The sequence below is a fragment of the Phyllobates terribilis genome, unplaced genomic scaffold, assembly GCF_046119375.1.
Source record: "Phyllobates terribilis strain yellow unplaced genomic scaffold, ASM4611937v1 Scaffold_2__4_contigs__length_985480577, whole genome shotgun sequence".
Classification (NCBI taxonomy): Eukaryota; Metazoa; Chordata; class Amphibia; order Anura; family Dendrobatidae; genus Phyllobates; species Phyllobates terribilis.
The window spans coordinates 737,611,191-737,632,267 of NW_027362762.1; the positions used below are offsets into that span (position 1 = coordinate 737,611,191).

A 21,077-nucleotide genomic window follows, 5' to 3' on the forward strand; every position below is an offset into this window, starting at 1 on the left:
ACTCCAAAAATGGGCCAGACAAAAGTATTGGCACCCTCAGCCTAATACTTGGTTGCACAACCTTTAGCCAAAATAACTGCGAACAACTGCTTCCGGTAACCATCAATGAATTTCTTACAATGCTCTGCTGGAATTGTAGACCATTCTTCTTTGGCAAACTGCTCCAGGTCCCTGATATTTGAAGGGTGCCTTCTCCAAACTGCCATTTTGAGATCTCTCCACAGGTGTTCTATGGGATTCAGGTCTGGACTCATTGCTGGCCACCTTAGAAGTCTCCAGTGCTTTCTCTCAAACCATTTTATAGTGCTTTTGGAAGTGTGTTTTGGGTCATTGTCCTACTGGAAGACCCATGACCTCTGAGGGAGACCCATTTTTCTCACACTGGGCCCTACATTATGCTGCAAAATTTGTTGGTAGTCTTCAGACTTCATAATGCCATGCACACGGTCAAGCAGTCCAGCGCCAGAGGCAGCAAAGCAACCCCAAAACATCAGGGAACCTCCGCCATGTTTGACTGTAGGGACCGTGTTCTTTTCTTTGAATGCCTCTTTTTTTTTCCTGTACACTCTATGTTGATGCATTTTCCCAAAAAGCTCTACTTTTGTCTCATCTGACCAGAGAACATTCTTCCAAAACGTTTTAGGCTTTCTCAGGTAAGTTTTGGCAAACTCCAGCCTGGCTTTTTTATGTCTTAGGGTAAGAAGTGGGGTCTTCCTGGGTATCCTACCATACAGTCCCTTTTCATTCAGATGCCGACGGATAGTAAGGGTTGACACTGTTGTACCCTCGGACTGCAGGGCAGCTTGAACTTGTTTGGATGTTAGTCGAGGTTCTTTATCCACCATCCGCACAATCTTGCATTGAAATCTCTCGTCAATTTTTCTTTTCCGTCCACATCTAGAGAGGTTAGCCACAGTGCCATGGGCTTTAAACTTCTTGATGACACTGCGCACGGAAGACACAGGAACATTCAGGTCTTTGGAGATGGACTTGTAGCCTTGAGATTGCTCATGCTTCCTCACAATTTGGTTTCTCAAGTCCTCAGACAGTTCTTTGGTCTTCTTTCTTTTCTCCATGCTCAATGTGGTACACACAAGGACACAGGACAGAGGTTGAGTCAACTTTAATCCATGTTAACTGGCTGCAAGTGTGATTTAGTTATTGCCAACACCTTTTAGGTGCCACAGGTAAGTTACAGGTGCTGTTAATTACACGAATTAGAGAAGCATCACATGATTTTTCAAACAGTGCCAATACTTTTGTCCACCCCCTTTTTTAGGTTTGGTGTGGAATTATATCCAATTTGGCTTTAGGACAATTCTTTTTGTGTTTTTTCATTGAAGACAAATTAAATGAAGATAATAATACCAAAGAATTTGTGATTGCAATCATTTTCAGGAAGAAACTGAGTATTATCTGACAGAATTGCAGGGGTGCCAATACTTTTGGCCATCACTGTATATAAAATGGAAAACATAAAAGTATAGTATATGAGCCCATAGATAAATATCGCTGCTGTATGACATATGGTGATACAAGTTATTGTGTGAACAGTAATAACTGTATAAGTGACAGAGTATAAAAAAAGTTACATCCTAGTAAATTTTTGTCCTGTTGAAAGTTTACCCAAACATGTACAAAACATGTTTGTAATTCCTTCTATATGATGCCCAACAATGAATGGTAGAACACACATAAATGAGCAGCCAGCTTAGATTTTGACACACCTCCAATCATAAGGGGCATGGTTTACTTTTCTGAACAGTGCTCCATCCTTATTTTCTTGCTTGTAGACTATTCTCCATGACTTGAAAATGTCCAACAGTTGAAGAGAAGAATACTAATTCTCTGGACTTTAGTATATGATCTCAGGATGGTAGTAGTATTAAAACCCATGTAGTTATATCAGGATTTTATAAAAAAAAAAAATACAAAATATAAAGTCATTTATTATGAACACATGGTGGCACTGTCACTTTTTTTATCCGAAATCAACAAAAAACAGACCACTGAAAAAAAAATGGATTTTTTTGTCATTTTGTGTGAATACATTTATTTTTGCCCTTTTAATAAATTAGCCACTGCTTAATATGTATAAATATAGTCATAAAATTAGAATATGTATATATTCACATATTTTGCATTGTAATTACAAATTTACATAGATGTTATTGCGGTTCAAATCCACGTCAGCTTAACGATTGTGTTAAACTGTCATTTATTATTAAACTGGACACTAGAACAAAGTGGTTATTAGCTTTATCATATTTTAGATGACATTTTTTGAACATGACCTTTCAATGTTTGTAGTATTTGCTCTCTTAAGTTCTCGTCCGCTTTTGCAGCAGAAATATTTCTTCCAAATATACAAAAATGTAGATCGGAATTTTTCAATACGGAATGCGTAGACAATGGGGTTCATCGCTGAATTTCCATGGGTCAGGAAAATGGCGATATAAGTGATGATCATCGGCGTGTTACAAGTCTGACAGAACAACGTAATGCAATTCAGGGTATGGAGAGGTAGCCAGCTTAAAGCAAATAAAAACAGGATTAAAGCTAATGACTTTGCAATTTTTAGTTCTTTTCCATAGTATTTTTGAGGATCTTTAGAGCTGGAAGATACTTTTTTATTAAGTTGTCTTTGAATTAAATTGAACACTTCCAAATAAATTATTAACATGAGAAAGAGTGGAGGAAGGACCCAGACAAAGAAGTTAAAGTAAACCATATATTCCATACTGATCACGGTTTCAAAACTACAAGTTATAACGATTTCACCATAGCTGGAGTTACTTTGTCTTCTCAAATTGTTTATGTTGTTCCAGCCAAACATAGGAACTAAACCAACGATGAATGAGAGGATCCAGCATCCTGTGATCGCAATCACCGCTCTTCTAGCCGTCACAACACTTTTGTAACTGGAAAACAAAATGGGAGAGAAATTACATTAGGACCAATAATTCATCATCCAAAACACACAACATATTAGACTTAGGGAGGTAAAATGGGTTGAAAAAAAATTCAAAAGGCCGTCAAAGGAGGGCATGATTTGATCTATAAACAGTTTTCCATATATACTGTGATCATGAGACAGACATATAAGCAGTCAGCTAGAAATTAGAAAAAATGTTCATGGTAATCAGTTCCGACCTCTTGTCGGGTCCTCTGTTGCAGCCAAACTTTACTTTTGCACCCAGCATCCTCATCCTGGAATCTTCGGGTGTCTGTCGCTTCCTAGGTCCTGCAACTTCTAGGCAGCGATAGTGGCAATCTGGAGATCCCAGGCCAAGAATGCCGGTCTCATAAGTGGAGTCTGACTGCAACAGGGGACTGGAGATAGGCACCCAGGAGATGCCATGCCGAGAATGCCCATGTCCCATCTGAGGCTGAAATTTGATATACAAGGACAAGCCAAACTAAGGATGCTGGGGTCGGAACGGAGTACCGCAAATCCTTTTGCTCATCTCTACTGTTAGCAAAAAGACAGCCCCAAACTAAATAACTTACTAAAATAATTAGGATTTCAAAAGCTCCTAATCTTTCAGATACAAACAGGGAAAAAACTGTAGGGAAGAGTTTGACTATGCAAATCTCATTCCATTTAGCCATTCAAATTATATATTTGCTTGGGTAAAGGTGCATTGGACACTACAGATGCGGAACTGATTTATACAGGAGTATACATTTAGTGAATGAAGAGTTCTGTTGTTCTGATCCAGTCAAAATGTAAAAAAAGGATACTGGGCCATATTCATATACAGCAAATACTTTGTTAACCGAGAAGCCCTTCTACTCCAACGATGAAATGGTACACCAATTCATAAGTTCGCAGAATAAACAACATTAAATACATGTATTATTTACTGTTGGAAAGACATGATTGTATATATTAGGTAAATCAGAGGTCACTTCTCAATGTAAGTCTATGATAGCCAGAGTGAGGCCAGAATAGACTTACATTGTATCACTTAGTTTATTGCGTACAACCATTCTGACACCGAGTTTTTAGATTTAGAATGAAGCAGAGCTGAGAAAGCTAACCCCGCCCACACCAGGCTCTCTGAGTACGAATTCCATAGGTAGTGAGGTGCTTATCACAGGGGAAGGGGCACATCCCTGAATTCGGTGTTTCTGCCTCAATATAATGCTGTTTTCAAATTAAATAGCAAAAACCTGCTAACAGATTCCATTTAAAGCGGACCTTTCGCCAAATATTTCATGTTGAACTGGGCACATGATATAATAGTGGTTGCAGTGCAGAATAAAACTTTTTTTTTTCTAATTTTGCCTGCAGAGATATTAGCAGTCAAAATATTTGGCACCCAGTTAGTTAATTTTTGTTAAGTCCAAGTAAGTGTTATAACATAGCAACTAATACAGAGATAACACCCACATAGATTTAAAGTTAACTCATTAGGTACCAAAACTTTGACTGCCAATATTTGCGCACCAGAGAGGTAAAATAAAAGAAAACAAAAAAAAACAAAAAACATTTTATTCCACTCTGCAGCCACTATTACGTTGTGTGCCACTATAACATGGAATATTTAGTGAAGGGTCCTCTTTAAGGGTATGTACACAGAGCATAAAAGTTAAGGCTATGCTCACATGTTCAGTATTTGATCAGTAATTTTCCTCAGTATTTGTAAGCCAAAAACAGGAGTGAAACAGTCAGAGAAAAAGTATAATAGAAACACGTCACCACTTCTGTATTTATCACCCACTCCTAGTTTTGGCTTACCAATACTGATGAAAAATACTGACCAAACACTGAACTTGTGAACATGACCTTATGCTGTGAATCTGGCCTAAAAATAAAATTACATGTCTTAAATGTAAATTCTGATGTTAGTTTAGCAAGGAAATGAATAACAGGTTTAATAGCCGTGCCGATCATTGGCCCTTGTAAACATACCAGCGATCAGCTGTCAAGGTTGTTGGTTTGCTATCAAGGTTGTTGGATTTTAAGTGGGAATAAAAATCATCTTTGTATGACGATCATTTATCCCCATTCAGTTGACACATGATTGCTGGATGTAAGTGGAAGTTCCAAATACCAACTGCAATGCTATACAGCCAATCATTGCTCTTCACTAGCAGGTTATCTGCTCGTGTTAAAGGACCTTTTAGATTCTTTACACTCAATGCAGACACGAGTTTAGATTAAATAACTACTTCATACTTCCAATAAGGGCATTCTAGATCTTTTCATCTAAATTCTTGTCTGCAAAATAAAAAGGGAGAAAACCTCATACAGAGGATCAAAGTGCTGGCAGTCTTTCTTCAGTGCGGAACGTGCTGTTGGACTGCAGAGTCGTGCAGCGGCGGGGAGCCCTGATGATCTATGCATCATGGGTTCAGTGAGCTGATCCTTTCAAGTGTGCCTGCTTCATTACAAAGAGAAGGTTTGATAGAAGGATATAATGTAGAAGGTCACTTTCTTTCAGATATCAAAACCATTTTGGGCAAACAATTCCCTTAAAATAACTTGTCATAAATGGATTTATTTTGACGGCCCTGTCTGCATCGGTGTGACAGTAAGCTCGACAGATCTGCGCCGGCACAAAATATTCAGCTGCAGAAGAGGTCGGTTTGGTCTAATAAAATTTATTCAGTGCAGGATGGGTTACTCTTATCAGTATAAAGTAGCAAACCATCAGCTTCACTGGAACAAAGTCTGTGTAGGAAAACTTCCAGAGAGACAACTATGGATTTCGAAGGGAAAAAAGGGGAATGCTTACTTTATATGTTCCAGTCCAAAACATTTAAAACCTACCTACTGGATAGGTAGAAATGCTGGATCATTAAGAGTCTCATGGTTGAGACCTCTGCCGATTGCCAAAATGGGGGACCTGGGTCAATGGCACCCATGGAAAGAGATGAGCAGAGCCTTGACTGTTACTATCAGCTCTAACTTTAAATTGAGCGGCAGTGAGCATGCCCAATCATTACTTCATTCAAACTCCTCATAGCTGTCCCCCAATTATTTAGGTATAGGAATCCATGTATCTTAGGGTAAGTTCACACAATTTTTGACATGTACTTTTTGACGCAGAATCAGTGCCAAAAACCATCATATTGATACATCCCAAATTATAGTATAAAACACATTAAAAAGCACACTGAAATACCTTGGCAAAACCACATCAAAATGTGCCAAAAATCACGTCTTCTAGAATGGTTTTTGGATGTGGACTTTTCAGCCACAGTAAAACATGTAAAAAATCTGTGTGAACAGACTCTTATTAGTAGGTTTATTTGTATGTTTATTTCAAACAATATTTTCACTTCCTTAATCTTTACTATGCCTCAGATTTAAAAAGATATACTCCTATGGGCAATTTTCTCATGGAAGCATATCTTCTAAGGGAAAATCTCTCCAACAGAGTTTATCCAAGAGTGTGCAATGCAATGTCCTTATACCTTTAGAGCAATGCTTCTTGGCTTCTCGAGCTACGAGACTGGCCTCTCCAATGAGGAGCCCCCCCTAGTGTTGGTGAAAAGCAAGGTAGGAAGCCGGTATTCACTGAAATAATATGTTGCACTCCTACTTTTTAAGGGGGCAGAAAACTTTTATTTAGCAACTTAAGGCTAGGATCAAATGACCATATTTTCGCTCATTGAGAAAATCGGTCCAACTACGCTAATCATACTCTTATCAGTGTTTGATCAGAGTGATCATAGTGAGGTCTGATTTTCTCAGAAAAGAAGATGTAAAAAAAAAATCATCTCCATCCTCTCCATTCTGTCAGTCCGAGATGTCATCCGATTGCAGTTCGATATTTTCCACAGACTCTTTGACTTGAGTGGCCGAGTGCAATCCGAATATTGGATGCAATTAGTGGATGTTGCGATTTTTGCCTCGCATAGATTCTGTCCCTGGAAAAAATGGACATGTGCATGGCCCCATAGAATAACATCCATCTGAGTGCGCTCCTATGTTTTGTCGGATAGCACTCGGAACGAAAATGCAGTCATGTGCAAAAGCCCTAAAGAGAAGCCATCATAAGAAAATTACCTATTGTTTAAATATGTTTTTTTGAATCTCATCTTTATTAAAAAAAATATATAGCAATTTTACAATTTTCATACTGGCTTTTTTAAACATATACCTCCTGTACTTTCAGAAAAAGTTTACAGCAGGCTCGACATCAGAGGCAGGATTACAATGACTGATAATACCTCAATAAACTGCTGATAACACAGCATCCACCCATCACAAAACGCCATATCACAGCTATGCTCCCCTCCTTCACAATGACTTTTGCACAGGCTCATTAAAACACCAATACAAAAGATAGGGTTGAGGTTTGAACATTGTGGCTATGTACAAGTGTTGTTTCCTGAAACAATAAGAAGATAGAGTCTAAAAAAGCTCCATTTGCCAATGTGAAAACTGCAAAATTTCTAGTTTTATTTTTAATAGAAATTGTGATATGTTTAAATACAGTTGTGCTCAAAACTTTACATACCCTGGCAGAATTTTTCCATTCTCGGCCTTGTTTCAGAGAATATGAATCATAACAAAAAAACTTTTCATCCACTCATTGTTATTGGTTGGGTGAAGCCATTTATTGTCAAACTACTGTGTTTTCTCTTTTTAAATATTAATGACAACACATCTTAATGAGCACAACTGTAAATCCTCAAAGTATTTAGAAAGTATATTTAAACACAAAAACCTGATTTAAAGATGAACCCCTTCCCAACCTTGGATGTATCCCTACGTACAGGTCGGTAGGTACTTACCGACCTTGGACATATCCACACGTACAGGCAATTTAACGCGCACAGAGGCTGTGAACGCGCGATCGCTGCCGGGTGTCAGCTGATTCTGCAGTGCTGACAGCTTGTAAAGCATAGCACTGCTGTATTCTATAAGCAATCAGCCTACAAAAAGTGAAACTGAAAGTCCCAAAGTGTGACAAAGTAAAAAAGTGAAAAACAAATTGTAAAAATATTAAACAATAAAAGTACAAAAAAAATAAAAAAATAAAAATATATTGCACTCATAAATAAATATTTAAAAAAAAAAAAAAAAGTACACGTATTTGGTATCGCTGCGCCCTTAACTACCCGACCTATAAAACTGTCCCACAAGTTAACCCTTTTAGTGAACACCGTAAAAAAAAATAAATAAAAAACAAAGCATTATAATCATATCGCCGAACAAAAAGTGGAATAAAATGTGATCAAAAAGACAAATTAAAATATAAATGGTACCGCTGAAAACAACATCTTGTCCCTCAAAAAAAAAAAAAAAAAGGTGCATTAATGGAGGAATAAAAAAGTTAAAGCTCTCAAAATAATTTTTGCATTGCTTTATTCTTTCTATAAAATAGTTTTTATTGTGTAAAAGCGCCAAACCATAAAAAAACTATATAAATGTGGTAGCGCTGTAATCGTACTGACCTGAAGAATAAAGCCGCCTTACAAATTGTATCCCATGTGGAACGACATAAAAAAAAAAAATTCCTGCATTGCTGGTTTTTGTTCATTCTGCCTCCTAATAATTGGAAGAGAAAGCGATCAAAAAAGGTTATGTGTCCGAAAATGGTACCAATAGAAACATCAACTCATCCCACAAAAAACCCTTACATGACTGTCAGACGAAATATGGAAAAAATTGTAGCTCTCAAAATATAGTGATGCAAAAACTAATATTTGCAAAAAAAGCGTCTTTTAGTGTAGTGTGTGACAGCTGCCAAATGTAAAAACCAATATAAATCTGGTATCACTGTAATCGCACCAGCCTGGAGAATAAAGTCGTCTAATCATTTATACTGCACAAGGAACGGAGTAAAAAATAAATAAAATCAATTCTTCACCTGCTGTTGATTTGTTCATGATACCTCCCAAAGATCGCAGTAAGGCTCGGCGCACATTTATCCTGCGCTCTGCGCGCTTACACTGGGGTTTCCATGTAACTCTCTGAAATAAGTGATTCAGACGGAACACCGGTGGAAGATTCTCTATAATGAGGCAGATGGAGGCACTGTGGAGGCCCGTCTGGCCTGTGAGCCTGCAGTGTCTATCTTTTTAGGCGTGCATAAAAGCACGGTCAGCCACAGTTTTGTGCATCTCTGAAAAAAAAGGACACCGTTGAACAAAGGCTAGACTGAGTCCAGAGTAATCCGCTGCCTCGTTATAGTGAATGGATCCCTCGGGGGTTTCATCTGAATCACGTCACTTGGAGATTTAGATGGAAACCTTGATGTAAGTGCTCAGCGTAGAGCATCGGATAAATGTGATCGCAAATGTTATGTAAAATGTTAAAAGCTTCAACTCCTCAATCCACAAAAAAAGCCCCCACTCAGGTCTGTCATCTGTTATCGGAAATATAGGGCCTTCCACGTTACTGGTTGCACAAAAGAGAAATGGCTCCTTGACCCCCAAATGAAATTCAGCAAATTCTGCACTCCTAAATCCAAGTGCCCCCTCGTTTCTGAGCCCCAGTGTGCCTAAACTGCAGTTAGTGTCCACATGTTTGGCATTTCTGTAACGATGAGAGCCTGCCTAATTTATGGATCCATGTCTCCAGAAGCATGAGATGGGCACCACAACGTACTGGTCACTACAATGTACAAGTCACTACAATGGCAGTTTGCAATTTTCACTCAGCAACATCCACTGCTGCTTGTTTCTGGAAAACACCCATGCAGTCAAAATTGTCAATATACCTGTAGATAAATTCCCAATGGGGTATCATTTCCAAAATGGGGTCACTTGAGGGTGGATTCTGCGTTTATAGCACTTACAGGCTCTAAATATTGAGTCTGTAAACTATTCTAGAAAAATCTGCGCTCCAGGAGGCAAATAGTGCTCAGTCATTCCCAAGTTTCACCGCGTGGCTAAGCAGTACAGTACAACCACATATGGGGTACTTCTACATTCAGCAGAAATTGTGGGACAAATTGTGGTGCCATTTTTACCCATTTTCCAGTATGAAAATGTGAAATCTAGGCTAAAACCAAATTTTGGTGGTAAAATTGTCATTTTTTTCTTCATTGCCCAATGGTAAAAAAATCTGTGACCCACTTGTGGTGTCAATATGATCACTGCACCACTAGATGAATTAATTGAGAGGTGTAGTTTTTAAAATGAGGTCTCTGCAGTTCTGGCACCTCAGGGGCTCTGCAAATGTGACATGGCACCCTCAAACCAGTCCAGCAAAATCTGAATTCCAATATGGCAATCCTTCTCTTCTGAGCTTTGCACTGTGCCTCAAAAGTAGTTTTCGACCACATATAGGGTATCGGCGTTCTCAGGAGAAATTGAGCAACAAATTTTGGGGTCAATTTTCTCCTACTATACTCATGAAAATAAAAAAATTGGGGCTAAAACAACATTTTTATGGGAAAACCAGAACAGCTCATTTCCCAAATAGTACCGTTATAGGAACACGGAAAGTGTATATAAACAGGCGTTCTATCTATACTGTGTGTGGAGCCAGAGAAAAGGCTACAGAGTGCACACAGCAAGTATGACTGTGTATATGTATGTATGTATATATAATTATATATATCGACGCAGCACTCCGGTGGAAATAATTTCCATTGGAGTGCTGCCTTCATCCTATTTTTCTTATACTCGGAGGCTTTTGTCTGGTTTCTTGGGGAAGTATTGAACCCACAATAGTACTGTGCTGCTATTATAAACACACCTATAATATAACCAGAGATGTTATGCAGTGTGGCGCTGGTGTCAGCACATGTACATATCACACTATGGCACCGTAGTGCGGACGCTGCACAAAGTCTCCTCTTAGTTGTTGTAGAGATGTGCCAGCTGCTAGAACTCTGTGTGGCATTGACCTGGTCTCTAATCTGAGCTGCTGTTAACCTGCGATTTCTGAGGCTGGTGACTCGGATAAACTTATCCTCAGAAGCAGAGGTGACTCTTGGTCTTCTTTTCCTGGGGCGGTCCTCATGTGAGCCAGTTTCTTAGTAGCACTTGATGGTTTTTACAACTATACTTGGGGACACCTTCAAAGTTTTCCCAATTTTTTGCACTGACTGACCTTCATTTCTTAAAGTAATGATGGCCACTCGTTTTTCTTTACTTAGAATTTGTATTATGGCAAGAAAAAAGCAGCTAACAGTCTATTCAGTAGGACTATCAGCTGTGTATCCACCAGACTTCTGCGCAACACAACTGATGGTCCCAACCCCATTTATAAGGCAAGAAATCTCACTTATTAAACCTGACAGGGCACACCTGTGAAGTGAAAACCATTTCCGGTGACTACCTCTTGAAGCTCATCAAGAGAATGCCAAGAGTGTGCAAAGCAGTCATCAAAGCAAAAGGTGGCTACTTTGAAGAACCTAGAATATAAGACATATTTTCAGTTGTTTCACACTTTTTTGTTAAGTACAGTAATTCCACATGTGTTAATTCATAGTTTTGATGCCTTCAGTGTGAATGTACAATTTTCAAAGTCATGAAAATACAGAAAAATCTTTAAATGAGAAGGTGTGTCCAAACTTTTGGTCTGTACTGTATATACAGTGCTCAAAAAAATAAAGGGAACACTGAAATAACACATCCTAGATCTGAATGTATGAAATATTCTCATTGAATACTTTGTTCTGTACAAATTTGAATGTGCTGACAACAAAATCACACAAAAATCATAAATGGAAATCAAATGTATTAACCAATGGAGGTCTGGATTTGGAGTCACCCCCAAAATTAAAGTGAAAAAACACACTACAGGCTGATCCAACTTTGATGTAATGTCCTTAAAACAAGTCAAAATTAGGCTCAGTATTGTGTGTGGCCTCCATGTGCCTGTATGACCTCTCTACAATGCCTGGGCATACTCCTGATGAGGTTGCGGATGGTCTCCTGTGGGATCTCCTTCTAGACCTGGACTAAAGCATCCGCCAACTCCTGGACAGTCTGTGGTGCAACGTGACGTTGGTGGATGGAGCGAGACATGATGTCCCAGATGTGCTCAATCGGATTCAGGTCTGGGGAATGGGAGGGCCAGCCCATAGCTTCAATGCCTTCATCTTGCAGGAACTGCTGACACACTCCAGCCACATGAGGTCTGGCGTTGTCCTGCATTAGGAGGAACCCAGGTTCAACCGCACCAGCATATGGTCTCACAAGGGGTCTGAGGATCTCATCTCGGTACCTAATAGCAGTCAGGCTACCACTGGCGAGCACATGGAGGGCTGTGCGGCACTCCAAAGAAATGCCACCCCACACCATTACTGACCCACTGCCAAACCGGTCATGATGAAGGATATTGCAGGAAGCAGATCGCTCTCCACGGCGTCTCCAGACTCTGTCACGTCTGTCATATGTGCTCAGTGTGAACCTGCTTTCATCTGTGAAGAGCACAGGGCGCCAGTGGCGACTTTGCCAATCCTGCTGTTCTGTGACAAATGCCAAGCATCCTGCATGGTGTTGGGCTGTAAGCACAACCCCCATCTGTGGATGTTGGGCCGTCATACCACCCTCATGGAGTCGGTTTCTAACCGTTTGTGCAGACACATGCACATTTGTGGCCTGCTGGAGGTCATTTTGCAGGGCTCTGGCAGTGCTCCTCCTGTTTCTCCTTGCACAGAGGAGGGGTTAACAGTCCTGCTGCTGGGTTGTGGCCCTCCTATGGCTCCCTCCACATCTCCTGGTATCTGCTCCATGCTCTGGACACTGTGCTGACAGACACAGCTACCCTTCTTGCCACAGCTACCCTTCTTGCCACAGCTCACACTGATGTGCCATCCTGGATGAACTGCACTACCTGAACAACTTCTGTGAGTTGTACTGTAGACACTGCCTCATGCTACTGTACCTCTAGGGATGAGAGCAATGGCAAAATGAAAAAATGACCAAAACAACAGCCAAAAAGGATGAGAACAGAGAAATGGTCTGTGGTCACCACCTGCAGAACCACTCCTTTATAGGGGGTATCTTGCTAACTGCATATAATTTCTACCAGTTATCTGTTCCAATTGCACAACAGCAAGAGAAATTGATTCACAATCAGTGTCGCTTCATGATTGGACAGGTAGATTTCGCAGAAGTGTTATTGACTTGGAGTTACATTGTGTTGTTTAAGTGTTCCCTTTATTTTTTTGAGCAGTGTATATGTATATACATATTATATATATATATTTATTACACACACACGGAAAATATATTATATATATATATATATATATATATATATATATATACACACACACACACACACACAAACACACATATATACACAAACTCACATATATATACTGTAATGCAGCGGCTTGCGGCATTACTGTAATGGTCCAGGGTGTGTTTTGGCTGACCATGTACCTCCCCCTCAGGTGACTGATCACATGACTGTGACATCAGCACAGGTCCTGTGTGTGCACTGGAGGATATATAAACCCTGGTAGTTTTGAAACAGGGAGAAAGGCGTGAGGCCTATTCCCCGTGTGTGGGACACCGTGAGAGTGTGAAGCCTGGTGAAGCCTGAAAGGCAGACGTTGGATCCCCGTGTGTGGGGGATGCCAGTAGCCTTGGAGGGCGAGAGGCCTGGTCCCTGTGTGGGACTCCACTAGCCTGGAAGGCCGAGGCTGGATCTTCCCTGTGTTTTGAGATACCAGTAGCCTTTGAAGGTAGGAGGCCCGGAGGCCCATCTGGGAAGCCGTGAAGGCACAGCGGTGGCAGAACCGAACTGACTGAAGCAGCTACGACCCAGCAAAGGTAAAAACACTGCTTGATGTGGACATTTATATTGTTACCTTGCTGAAGGCTGTATCTGGAGCCAAGTGGACAGATCTGTTACTGGAAAGGCTTTTGGACATTATATGTGTAATATGTCGGCGAGCCACTGAGATGGACTCGGTTATAAGCAGTTATGAAGTGCAATAAACTGCTGGATTGTGAAATATCGGAAAGTCGTCGCATGTGTGCTTTAATTGACCCGGTGAAGTGAGTGTCCCCCAGCATGATGACTAGCGCTGCCTTACATGTGGTGGAGAATGCGGGCAACTGCAGCCCGGTTGCTAGGGGCAACTGCAGCCCGGTTGCTAGGGGCAACGGCACAGGATGACGAGTGTGGATACAAGCATTTTGCTGTGGCTCAGCGGGGTCATGAAGATTAAAGCATCTGGCTGTAACTCGGCGGGGTTACAAAAATTGTCCTCGCACTCAAATTTTCCGGGGAGAGCGGTGTGAAGTGTCTAGTGTGAATAGTGTACCGCGATGGCCATGAATGGTGCAGTAGCTCCAGACGGAATGGAGAAGGGGTTAGATTACCGGCTGCAAACGTCCTGCAGAAAAATGGAGTGTCCTGAAGAAATGCAGGAGCAGATAAAGATGGCTGTGTAGGAAGCAGCAAATGAGACTGAAGCTATTGAGCGATTATTATTGTGCCTGTTAAAATCGCAGCAGCAGGCATTTGAGAAACAGCAGGTATTTGAGAAACAACAACAGGTCGTGGTGCAGGAAGGGCAGGAGCTGTTGGCCCCTTACCGAAAGGCGGCAGTGGACCATTCAGTGAGTTCTCCTGGGGCGCCAGTGCTATCCCAGAGAGCCCGGGGAGGTGGTAAGAGATGTTGTGAACTGGGTCCTAAGACTATTGCTGATTTTTTTTGTAAAAATCCCCCTACAGGTGTGGGTGTCCAAAAGGGGGTGGAGTCTCAAAAGGGGTGGAGTCTCAAAAGGGGGCGGATTTTCAAAAGAGCATGGAGTATAGAAAACCAAAATTTGTTACTAGTTGTGGGTTGGTACCGCCTAAAAATGACATTCTGACCGTTGATAACGGGATAGCTCCAGTAGAAGGGGTTGACGTCAAACACCATGGGGAGTGACACAGACCCCGTAGCTGACGGTGACACTATGAAAGTAGAAAGAGATTTCAGTCAGGAGGGGCTAGACGAGGGGAGAAAGTCCCCCTCTCGTCGTCGACGGCGCAAGGGCCACAAAAAAGTTGCTCCTGTATATTTTGCTGAAAGGGCAAATAAAGAAAATGCAAGGCTGTGTGCCTTTATTCCGAGTTTGGATCCTCTTTTAGAAGAAGAGGAGGTGACGTTGCCAGTAGCAACCTCTGATACAGTACTGAGACAGAAGGATCAGGATCCGACAGCCCTGAAAGAGGAGGCGGCCAGTCATGACCAAGACCTGGAGCCTATCAGGCAGCAGTATCAGAGTGACGTGCAGCAACAAAGGGAAAACCTGGAGAACGTGTCCTCAGACCAGCTGAGCCTGGAGTCTGAAAGGCAGAAAATAAACCAGGTTGTAAGGAACTTGCAGCGAGAACTGGAAGAAAGCAGCGAGGAAATCAACAAATGGAAAGATAGGTTCGAGAGAAATAAAGAGGAGGTTTCTTAATTGGAGCTTGATAAAGCGGAGTGTGAAGATGAGTTGTGCGAGGTGAAAGATCGCTTCTCCCTGGTACAGTTAGAGCTGAGGCAGGTGAAGCAAAAGCTGGATGAGGGTCTACAACAAAGGGATAGGGAGCTGTCTGCCCTAAAAGACGCGCTGCAGGATGAAGTTTCTGGATGTGATCAAAACCTAGAACGACTGTGCGAACAGTTCAACCAGGAGCTGTGTGAATCCAAGAAGGAGTGTGGTGAACTCCGTAAGGAACTGCAACAAATTAAGAGAGACTATGAGGATCTCCTCAAGATTAAGGAAAAGGTCAAGATGAAAATTCTTGAATTTGTAGCTGTGAGTCAGCTCAGGGGAAGCATACAGGGTGAAGAAGCTGAAAGTCAGTAGCCCCTGAAAGCTGAGCCGGTTGATCGTCTGGAAACCACTGGTGAGACAGAAACGTCTCGGTACAAGTGCCTCATAGATGTACCCGAGGATTTGAGAAAGGAATGCACCAGTGACTCCGTGCATGAAGAGTTTAAGAAGGCCGTGGGAGCCTGTAAGGTGTATTCGACCTCAGAAGCTAAACAGCTGGTGGTCCACAACCGAAGTCACAGTGAAGAGGGTGGCTATCCTAAGTGACATGCACTGGCGATGTATTCGCACAAAGCGGTTTGTCCGGTTGAAGACGGAACAAACCATTAGACAACTGGAGCTTATGAGAAAAGCTCAGTCTGCGTGAAGAGGTCATCCGGGTGCCTCAGGCTATGGTAAGAAAGCTCATTGGGAGAAATGACCGAACCATGCAAAAGATGGTAAAGAAGTCTGGTGTGATGAAAGTAAGCAGTCCACGTGATCGTCAGGACTGGACCAGATGAAGATGGCATGGTGTCATTCTCCACTGTAGGAATGGAAGAAAGTCTTGCATATATACGCATGCTGATGGGGTACCGAGTGACCTACCTGCGAGAGGTAGAACAGTTGAATCTCGCTAGACTGCGAGTGGAAAGACAGAATCGCCTGAGCAGCAGAAGGTGGCAGCCATCTAGAAATTGTGAGACCAGACAGAGAAAGGGCCCCCTAAATAATAGCACGGCTACAGTAGAAGTTAGAGAGTTTCCAAGATGTCCGGAGGATAGTGGGCGTGGGTTTAGAGGTTGTGAGACCTCCAGTAACTCAGGTCTGAGTGGCCCATACAAACGACCCAATAGAGTACGGGACAGTATGGAGTCGAACCGGACCTTAGATACCAGGGCATGTGAGTCACACTGCTGTATTGACCGCTGGGAGCGGGGGAGGTCTGACAAGGTTACGACCGACCGCTGGGAGTGGGGGAGGTCTGACAAGGTTACGACTGACCGCTGGGAGCGGGGGAGGTCTGACAAGGTTACGACTGACCGCTGGGAGTGGGGGAGGTCTGACAAGGTTACGACCCGGAAATGTGACTTGATGAAGTCAGTGACAATGACAGATGGTAGGTCCCTAAGGAATAGGCTAATGTCGTTGACTAATGTTCCAGGGGCTGAACAGCGCAATTGTCAAGTACATGGTCTCTGTGTGAACTGTGGGTTATAATGTGATTGTATATATTATGTGTTCAACCCCACAAGTTTGAACAGAGGGGGGGGATATGTAATGCAGCGGCTTGCGGCATTACTGTAATGGTCCAAGGTGTGTTTTGACTGACCATGTACCTCCCCCTCAGGTGACTGATCACATGACTGTGACATCAGCACAGGTCCTGTGTGTGCACTGGAGGATATATAAACCCTGGTAGTTTTGAAACAGGGAGAAAGGCGTGAGGCTTATTCCCCGTGTGTGGGACACCGTGAGAGTGTGAAGCCTGGTGAAGCCTGAAAGGCAGACGCTGGATCCTCGTGTGTGGGGGATGCCAGTAGCCTTGGAGGGTGAGAGGCCTGGTCCCTGTGTGTGTGGGACTCCACTAGCCTGGAAGGCCGAGGCTGGATCTTCCCTGTGTTTTGAGATACCAGTAGCCTTTGAAGGTACGAGGCCCGGAGGGCCATCTGGGAAGCCGTGAAGCCACAGCGTGGCAGAACCGAACTGACTGAAGCAGCTTCGACCCGGCAAAGGTAAAAACACTGCTTGATGTGGACATTTATATTGTTACCTTGCTGAAGGCTGTATCTGGAGCCAAGTGGACATATCTGTCACTGGAAAGGCTCTTGGACATTATATGTGTAATATGTCGGCGAGCCACTGAGATGGACTCGGTTATAAGCAGTTATGAAGTGTAATAAACTGCTGGATTGTGAAATACCGGAAAGTCGTCGCATGTGTGCTTTAATTGACCCGGTGAAGCGAGTGTCCCCCAGCATGATGACTAGCGCTGCCTTACAATACATATACACACGTGTGTGTGTGTGTGTGTGTGTATATATATATACATACACACACACACACGTTTGTATGTGTATATATATGTGAGTTTGTATATATATATATATATATATATATATATATATATATACTGTATGTATACATACACACACACTGCACGTTTACATACAGTTCTTGCATACACTATACACTCATGCATGCAATCTCCACATATATGCAAGCATTTAACACAAGTATATACACACACACTGGCCATATACATAAACTGGAAATAAATAAACCCCCTCTTGTCTGTCAGGGGTTCCTTCAGTAGGTAGTTTCTCTTTCCCACAGCTCTCCTCTCAGCCCTGCTTGCTGTCAAACAGTGGGGGATGGGCACCATCACTACCCCAGAGGTTGCAGGAGTCTTCAGAAGAGCTGAACTTCAGTGCTGGACAGTGTGTGGGGGGAATAGGCAGCCCACAGCAAAAACATGTGCAAGAATTTACCACAAAAGAGTGAAAGCCAAGGGCAGCGCTCCAGCTCACTGCCTGGTGAGTTAGGCTGCGTGCCCACTATGCGTTTTTCAAGCGTTTTTGCCGCGGAATTTCCACAGTGAAAACGCTTAAACGCTTGATAATACGTGCCCCATGGTCCCCAATGATCATCCGCATGTGCTGTGCACATGCTGCGGAAATTTCCGCTGCGTATTATCATTGCAGAAAAATACGCAGCATGTCCATTAATTTTGCAGACACGCAGCGTAATCGCCGCCATTGACTTGCATTGGACCGCGTGACATCCGCATCACTGCATCTGCACAAGCGAATATCACACGGTTCAATGTGCGGATGGTACCTAGGTCTGGAGGAGGGGAGACTCTCCTCCAGACCTGGGTAGCATAGAACCTGTTAAAAAAAGATTTAAAATAAAAAATAAAGATTATATTTCCCTTCCGATGTCCCCCGGTGTTTTCTCCCCTCCGTCTGGTCTGCTGTATGGTATCTCTCTTCAGTGAATACAGATTTTGCCATTACTGAGATAGGAGATGGCAGTACTTTGGAGATCTGGAACTGTCATTTCAGGAGATCTTGCAGTAGAATTCTTTTGTCTACCTCAAACCACTCTTCCTCTTCATAGAATTTTAAATGCACCAACATTTTTAATTGTAATAGTGCAGCAATAATAAAAATGGTAATAATACATTTGTGAGGCCTAGTCCCAGTAAGTTAGTAAGTTAGTGTATTGTGAGTGTAAGGAGTACAATTGGGGGAGAAAGGTTGAACTGTATGGACCTAGGTTTTTATTCAACCTATGTTACTATGTAACCGTCATCCATATCAGTAATAAGAAAATGTGTCTTCACTGAAAACAGATTTTTTACATATTTGTGAAATAAAAAACAGCAGTTACTCTATAACTAATAGTTTTCTGACTATAATCAATCTATAGGTTCCCTTTTATAGGCTCATTTTGTACATATTTTAATGTTATACAGGGTTCAGGAACCAAAAAATGTAAATTGAGCAGTATCTTTCATTTTGACATAACCCCACACCATTAGGCTAAGTGCCCACGTTGCGGAACTGAAGCATATTTTTTACGCATGCGGATTTTACATGCGGTTTTCCCGCCAGGTAGAAGCGTTTGTGAGGCGTCTTTGCAGCGTCTTTGCATGCATTTCCGCATGCGGGTTATCAAGCACTTCTCCAAGTGATTTAAGCATCACTTGGAAAAGTGCCTGACAACTTGGTCACACTATATAAATCCATGCAACCGGCATTGATTTATATAGTGTGACCAAGTAATAGTTAAAAAAAAGAATCAGAATGGTAAAAAATAAAAAAATAAAGTTTATACTCACCTACCGATGCATTCTCGGCCCCGTCCGGAGTCTTGAGCGGCTCACGCTGTTGTGTGCAGGACCTGCGTTGACGTCATTGAGTCATGTGATGGGTCACATGATTCAATGACGCGGCAGGTCCTTCAGACAACAGCACGACGGAGGGAAAACATCAGAAGATAAGTATAAACTTTATTTTATTCTTTTTTTACAGGTTCTTTGGTACCCAGGTCTGGATGAGAGTCTCCTCTCCTCCAGACTTGGGTACCATCCGCACATTGATTCCGCATGCGGAAACGCAAAATTAATGAACATGCTGCGGATTTTTGACCGCAGCATATACGCTGCGGAAAAATCCGCAGCATGGGCATTGACATTGCAGAATGCCATTGGGGACCATGGGGTGCGGATATACATGCGTTTTACAAGCGTTTACGCTGCGGAAATTCCGCAGCATATACGCTTGTGATACGCAACGTGGGCACGCAGCCTTATTAGTGAGCCTCATGCATCATCATATTGGTCTATCTGGTGAGACCACAAAAGGAAAGAGGTTGAGAAGCCCTGTTTTAGAGTATTAGGTGGTACAGTAGGGAATTATGACCATGGCAGTTTATGTAACTTCTTATGTTGTTTTTTTTTTTTTTTCCCTTTAAAAAATAATAATAACACAATCATAAATATAAAACATATGAGACACAGACACATTGTTGTGAAATGTACCCCTTTGCTAACATAATATTCTCGAGACTTGGCTTGGAACAACAGCCATCTGTGGCTCATGGATGACAATAAGTAGTATTGAGCCAGTTTAGACACATCATTACAATTGTGATTGTTGTAGCACAAACGCTTATTATCTTACCCATAACTATCGTTATGTGCTAAGCTGTGCTTTCAGTGAGGTCTTAAGACATTGTTTACTGGTGCCTTGGCAGCATTTGTCAGGAACCCTTAATATTATGGGCAGATTTGTGCCCATAATGCGCACATATACAGTTGTGCTCAAAAGTTTACATACCCCGGCAGAATTTTTCCTTTCTTGGCCTAGTTTCAGAGAATATGAATGATAACAAAAAACTTTTTCTCTACTCATGGTTATTGGTTGGGTGAAGCCATTTATTGTGAAACTACTGTGTTTTCTCTTTTTAAATCTTAATGACAACCAAAAACATCCAAATGACCCTGATCAAAAGTTCACATACCCCAGTTCTTAATACCGTGTTTTGCCCCCTCTATCATCAATGACAGCTTGAAGTCTTTTGTGGTAGTTGTGGATGAGGTTCTTTATTTTCTCAGATGGTAAAGCTGACCATTCTTCTTGGCAAAAACCCTCCAGTTCATGTAAATTCCTGGGCTGTCTAGCATGAACTGCGCGCTTGAGATCTCCCCAGAGTGGCTCAATGATATTGAGGTCAGGAGACTGAGATGGTCACTCCAGAACCTTCACTTTATTCTGCTGTAGCCAATGACAGGTCGACTTGGCCTTGTGTTTTGGATCGTTGTCATGTTGGAACGTCCAAGTACGTCCCATGCGCAGCTTCCGGGCTGATGAGTGCAAATTTGCCTCCAGTATTTGCTGATA

At 42.1% G+C, this 21,077-nt stretch overlaps 1 protein-coding gene across 1 annotated transcript in view; it reads right to left on the minus strand.

Annotated features, from left to right (window-relative positions):
* Window positions 1-1,415: 1,415 nt before the first annotated feature.
* ADORA1 (adenosine A1 receptor) overlaps window positions 1,416-21,077 on the minus strand; it is a 176,252-nt gene continuing 156,590 nt past the window's right edge. The window contains exon 3 of the mRNA XM_073667215.1: window positions 1,416-2,921. Within this exon, the coding sequence (XP_073523316.1) occupies window positions 2,270-2,921 (652 nt within the window). The 3' untranslated portion in view covers window positions 1,416-2,269. The remainder of the gene's footprint in view (window positions 2,922-21,077) is intronic.